The sequence below is a fragment of the Alexandromys fortis genome, unplaced genomic scaffold (genome assembly GCF_014885135.2).
Source record: "Alexandromys fortis isolate MF-2015 unplaced genomic scaffold, M_Fortis_MF-2015_v1.1 scaffold_162, whole genome shotgun sequence".
NCBI lineage: Eukaryota > Metazoa > Chordata > Mammalia > Rodentia > Cricetidae > Alexandromys > Alexandromys fortis.
The window spans coordinates 2,764,333-2,770,915 of NW_026068033.1; the positions used below are offsets into that span (position 1 = coordinate 2,764,333).

At 51.0% G+C, this 6,583-nt stretch overlaps 1 protein-coding gene across 1 annotated transcript; it reads right to left on the reverse strand.

Annotated features, from left to right (window-relative positions):
* Positions 1–5,430: 5,430 nt before the first annotated feature.
* Positions 5,431–6,583, reverse strand: Smim34 (small integral membrane protein 34). The gene has a single exon (XM_050164829.1). It carries the CDS (start codon positions 6,165–6,167, stop codon positions 5,625–5,627), a length of 543 nt encoding a protein of 180 aa, XP_050020786.1. The 5' UTR covers positions 6,168–6,583; the 3' UTR covers positions 5,431–5,624.

Sequence of the window (6,583 nt, forward strand, 5' to 3'; positions counted from 1 at the left end):
GACCTCACAAAGGGCTTTCTCACAGCTGCGCCAGCGCAGTAGCCACACTTCAGACGCAAAGCATCATGGATGTTGACCTCACAAAGGGCTTTCCCACAGCTGCGCCAGCGCAGTAGCCTCACTTCCGACGCAAAGCATCACCAGCCGCGAGCTGAGAACACCAACCACGGAAAATGCTGCCTAATATCACTCTGGAATAGATCATTTTAAGATGGTCTGGCACGTGTCTGACTCCTCTCCACTTGGATATCGGAATGGATATTATATTCATTTATCCATTTCAGAGGTATTTACCAGTTGTGCCGTGTGCCAGGGGATAGCCATAACGTGTCCAGGGAGGCCTGGAGTGTGAGGGTTGCGTGCCTCTGTACATGCGGGAATGAAGTCACAGCTCAAGGGACAGCACTTCCCAGAGTGACGTCACTAGGCCTCCCTGTGTTGATGCTGTCCATGCACTTCCGGGTTGCCAAGTGGTCAGTCTGTCCTTTCACACACCCGAGCAGTGACAGTACCCCCTGCTGGTTCAGGTCTCCCAGAGCTAGAGGGCAGATAGGAACCGTTCTACAAAGGCTGTGTGCTAAGGCTTGGCCCCCACCCTGTAGGGCCACCGGGGAGGAGGAGCTTTGTCAGACGTGCGCTAGGGTGACAGAAACTCTGGTCTGTGCGCCTGCTGTCTGTCCTGGTCCTCTGTCTCTGTGTGTCTTCCTCCCCCCCTCTTTCTCTCCCCCCTTCCCTCCGTTTCTCCTTGTTTTGAGCAGGTCCCCCCACCACAGTTCCCTCCCTCAGTACACCATGCTGTCAGTCCCCACGATAAGTGTGCAGATTCCCATCTACAAGAATGGCAGAGGAGGGGCCGGGCCAAACCACACACAGCAGCCCTCATAAAGGCTGTGGTCTTTGCTACTGGGTATTCATATGTCTTGTTCCTTACCAGTTCAGTAAGCAAGTTAGCATTTCACAGTGGGTGCATCTGATAAAAAGTGAAAATAAGAATTTAATATAAAATGCACAAATTTAGTTGCCTTTGGAGATATGTTAGAGCAAGTAGGACTTGGGGTTGAGGTAAGCCAGTCAAGGGAGAGGACTCCTGAGAGGACCCCTGGGATCCTGGAGCTTTGCTGAGTGTCACTCAGAGGTCACAGTACTTAGAAACTAGTCATACAAAACACAAAAGAATCCAGCCTCCCACTAAGCCCCAGGCAGCTGCCACTATAAACAGATGTATACTGTGGCTAGCTTCTCACTGCACAGCCCCAGCCCCGCTGTTTGGAAGCCACAACACTTACTGATTTAATCAGACCACACTGAGCTGTGCACTGTTGGGGCTCCCAGAAGCAGGGCATTGAGGTCACCCCCGGGGACTGCTCAGGTCCAAGCCTTTGTGGCCCACTGCCTGGGCACTGGAGTCCGCTGGGCTGAGACTCTCCGAACCAGCTCCAGCTCATCCAGCCCCACACCTACAGCCCCTACAAGACACCTTCAGGGGACAGTTGACCCAAGAACCTGACAGGTTCCTAACCAAGAGCCTCTTCTGATCATAGACTGGAGGACATCTGCCCTTGCCTGGCTCCCTCAGTGGCTCCTTGGTGGCATTGTCCCTATCTCTTGTGGGTCTGACTTGACAAGAAGGAAGAGGTCCTGAGAACAAACCGAACCAAAGCTCAGCAGACAGCCCTGCCTCTGTGTGTGTGTGTGTGTGTGTGTGTGTGTGTGTGTGTGTGTGTGTGTCACTGACTGCTGGACCCTTCCAGTCTCCCCAGATGTGCTCCTGGGGTGATATTTCCAATGAGAAAGTGGCTCTGTCATGTTAGATCACCATACAGCCGTGCAGGCCCAGCTGCTAGTAACTGGGAAACAATGTGTTAGTCCTGGGAGCGGCTCTCTCCCCTTTACCTGTTATCTAGTAATCAATCCCTGTGCCCATGTTGTTGAAATAAACACCATCACCCTGTTTACAAAGCAGACAGAGAGAGGCCAAGTGCCCTCCCTTCTCTTCCCAACCGAGAGCAAACTCCTTGACATTTTAAAAGGAAATCCTTGAAAGGAAGCATTGGTGTAAAGTGTGCTTTCCGGAACGAGGATCGTTGGTCAGGACAGAGCATGGGAGTATGCGTGTGTGTAAGGATGCATGTGTGTAAGGATGCGTGTGTGATGTGTATGATATATAGGTGTATATACATATGTGTATGCATATATGTGGGGGTATAATAACATATGTGAGTACATGCCTGTGTGGAGATGACTACACATGCACACATGGATGTGGACATGTATGTGTCTTTATGTGTGTAGGCACATGTGAGACTGTAAGAACCTTGGCCTGTAGGGGTACACACAACCCTCATGAATGTCCTGTCAGCCGACCTTCGTGTGAGGACGTCTTCCTCCGGCCTGCAGCCCTCCCACGGCCATCTTCTCGTGGCGTTCCCAGCTGCCTGGCCTGTGTAGGAAGGCTAATGAGCAGGGCCAGGGAGAGAGCCCGAGGCAGTGATCCTCCGTGGTCTCTGCGTCAGTTCCCTCTTGAGTTCCTGCCCCGACTTTTCTCAGTGATGGACTGATCTGGAAGTGTGAGCTGAAAAAGAGCCTTTCTTCCCCCGAGTTGCACTGGTCATGGCGTTCATTATAGTAACAGAAGGCAAGCTAGGCAGATGTAATAGAAATGCCACGGGGCTTCTAACTCTGATAGACTTCACGCTGAAGTCTCTGTTGGCTGTGTGACATATAAATGGCTTAGCTTCTCTTGGGTCTCGGCTTCCTTGACGCTCCTTTGCAGCATCTGTGAGCGGGTGGTCAAGGCTGGTGTGTGTCACTGCAGCAGCACTGCCTAAGACCCTTCAAACTAGACCCTCCCTCCGTTGTACCTTGAAGGGTTAATGGCTGCCATCGTAGACTTAATGGCCCCTGAACCCTTCCCACAGAACCCCTTTAGCCCATGTGTCCCTTTGGCCCATGTGAATGGTATCCCCCTAAGAGCATCCCTGCTCTGAGTTTAGACTGAATGACATACTCCATCATGGCCCACTGCCGGGTCCAAGGTGTGTCTGTGTTGTGGTTTATGTGTGAGGTGTTCCCCCTTCCACAGACTTGTGTTTTGTAAATTTTATCCCTAGATGATGATGCATTCTTCTCAGACATGGTGTATAAACTTTGGAGGAAGTGGGTCCCAGGAGGTGTGCCTCTGTAGGTTTTGCCTGGTCCCCAGTCCTTTCTCTCACTGCATCCTACCTGCCATGAAGGGAAGATGCGCCCTCACAGGCCCCAGCAACAGAGCACACAGGGTAGGAGCATCCTGTTCAAGTGCTTAGGTGACTCTGGCCAGACCCTCTCCAGCTGGGATTCCAAATTAACCCTTTCTCCTTGAGGTTATTCTTTCCCAAGTGTTTTGGTCACATGTGGAACCAAGCAACATGGCCTGTGTCCTCCAAGTCCTTATAAACCTCAGGGTTCTTTCTTGGACCCCCTAGAGACTTGGATTATGAGAGGGGCCAGCCTTTGTCCTACCCCTCCGGGGGCAGGTCAGCTTCACCCTTGACAGAAATCTTGTCTGGCCCTAGAGCGCGGCAGAGTGTAGGATCGAGGTGGCCCCTGCTTTATGTGTGGTTTTACTAAGCTTTTCAGGGTACCTGTGTGACATGTATTTGTAAGTAGGGGCTCTGGGACAAAGAACCCGCCTGGCTTGGAAAGAAGGCGGCTCCCAGCTGCCTATGTACTGATGAGACCGGTCCATGCTTGAACAAACTGGGGGCCACTTGTGTGGAAGGTGACGATGGCCTTTCACAAGCCAGGAGGACTACCACTGTGGCTCAGACAGCACCCTCCTGACAAGGGACAGTGGCAGTGTTCATATTCTCCAGAGAGCTCCAGGCATGTGAGCACATGGCACGGCAGACGTGACAAATGACTGTGGCTGACCTCTTCCACGGTGTCGAGTTTTCAGAAGTGTCTGCTTACAGCATGAATGTTGAGGCTGGATGGCATGCGTCTCTTTTCCTGCCTGTCCGATGATAGATCAATCAGTCTTTTCAATTCTGTTGTAATTGTTATCGGGCATCTCATACATACTTCCTGGCAGGGTCCATATATCCTGGACAAGAATCTCTGTGTCTCACACTGATGTCACCCCTGCAAGGTTTGTGAGTGTCTGGCTGATGGGGGTGTCCATGAACTACATAGAACCGAGGGAGGGTGGTTGTTTATAAATGTGATCTGCTCTGGCTCCTGGCTCTGTGGGTGCTGGGGCCCTGGGATGCTCTTGGAGGGAACCTTTGCAATCCCTAACTGCTGGCCAGGATTACCTGCCCTTCACTGCTCCTCTGAGAACCTGTGTGTGTGTGTGTGTGTGTGTGTGTGTGTGTGTGTGTGTAGGTAGGTACAAATATACCACAGATATATTTACATACATGTACACACACCGATCTGTGTAGAGACAGACTAAATTGTGTGTGTGTGTACAGAAGAAAGTGGAAAGACGGCTATGAGGGAGGATGCAGAGATCTAAAGGCAGGGGAGCAAGAGAAGGTGACAGTGTGTGGCATGAAAGCAGAAAGGGACGCTCTTTGGAAAAAGGAAGGAGCCAGCAAGAGAAGAGCAGGGACTGAGGGATAATCAGCAAGATCATAGTATAATGGTGTATGGAAATATAATAAGTACATTTGAGTGCTAACTAAAATTTAATCCAAAAAGGATCTGAATTCTGAAAACACTAAGTACTAAAGCCATCAACACTGCCATTGTCATCGCTGCTGCCACCACCCGGCAGCATTCGCTGTGCCCACTGTCACCACCACCACCACCACCACCACCACTCGCCTCTGTGTGTGTCCTCTGCATTTGCAAACCCAGCCACATGCAGGATCTCCCTAGTGCTTATCTACGCGGTACAGTGGGCAGCTCTGGCACTTTTCTCCTTAGGTGACTGTAAGCTGAGTTTCACAGAAGCACAGTGATAGGTTCTCAAATGTCAAAACAGGGCTAACCACGCCCAGACCAGAACCTGGGGTTCCCGAGACCAAAGTGGCTGGCTTGTTCAATGTACCCAGCTCTTCCAGAGAAACTGAGGAACTCTTAGCTTCAGCTGTGAACAATGTTGGTCCTAAATTCCAGGGAGTAAGTCTTTAAAATGAAGTCACTTTGGGGGATGATCCCAACTCCCACATGTTCCAGGTGATCAACTGCCACTCAAAAAAGGATACGATCCCTAGAAGGTGAATGTTAATCCCAAGAATTTGACTCCAGGTTCAGCCTTCACCCATGACAAGAAGCCATCCCTTTGCCCTCAGGAGTATCCTGAATTCCCCGAGAACCCTGAGTCTCCCTCTGACCTATGGCTTCTATTGTTTCTTCTTATCCCAGGAAAATCTGAGCCATAAGCTGCTGATGACTCTTCATACTCAGAAGTGTCATGGCCAGAGATACTCACCCTGCCCTCATCCAGGGCTCAGTTCCTTCTTCCAGATCACAGGCAGGCCCCAAACTCCTCCACCTGCAAAACAGCCAAGGCCTCCCAATGGTTGTCTATTGGCCCTGACTTTCAAGAGACCGCCTGGGTTCCCGTGTGGAGCCTGCCATATTTACCCTTTGGTTCCAGGCCATCTGTCCCAATGGTGGTCTGTTGGCCCTGACTTTCAAGGGACCGCCTGGGTTCCCGTGTGGAGCCTGCCATTCTCACCCTTTGGTTCTGGGTCGTCTTGTTGAGGCTGAAGGGCAGCTGTGTTGTGGATGATCAGGGAGCACTTAGCCACCTTGCTCTGAAACCCTTTCCTTTTGAGTTCAGAAGTTAAGTTTGAGTAATAAATGTCCTCCAGGGACCTCCCGTTTCTCCTGAGGATGTTGCTGGCCAGCTGGAAGACAAAGATCACACCATAGATGCCGATGATGGCGAGGATGTACCAGGTGGCACTGGCCGCGTCTGATAGCCTCAGGGTCCTGGTGGAATTGGTGCTGTTCCTCCCCTCCACAGGGTCACGTAAGAAGGAGCTGGACTGGGTCTGGTCATCCTGATGTCTCCATTTGATCACTGGGAAGCAGAAAGGCCAGATGAGACAGTGTCCTGGGCTAAGAGTGGAGGCCCATATCAAAACCACGGAGGAGCCAGCGCTCAGGCCAGCTTTCAGAGGCTTTCTGTGTGCAAAGTGAGAACCTATCGACATACGTGCCACACTCCTCATAAATCAGCAGTTCAGAAGACGAGTTCTTGACTGTAACCACACTTCAAATTGTTTAAATGTGTTTGCATGTCAGAAGACCAAAATCTAGGAGACCAAAGAGACAGCTCAGTGGGTAAGAGTGGCTGCTGCTCTCGCAGAGGATCTGAATTCAGTTCCCAGCACCCATGGCAGATGGCCCTCCACTCTAGGGATCCCATGCCCTCTTCTGGTCTCCTTGGGCACCTGCTCGTGCACAGAGACGTATTCATCGACACATAACTGAAAAATTAAAGCTTAAAAATGTACAAATGGCAAACTGTAGAAACCGCCGTTTATACTGCAGATTGTCTCATCCGCCTTCAGTCCTAACAGAAGAAAAAATCTAAAATCTCAGCAGGAAAATGTTCAACCAGATCACAGGAAAAAGAGGAAGGACC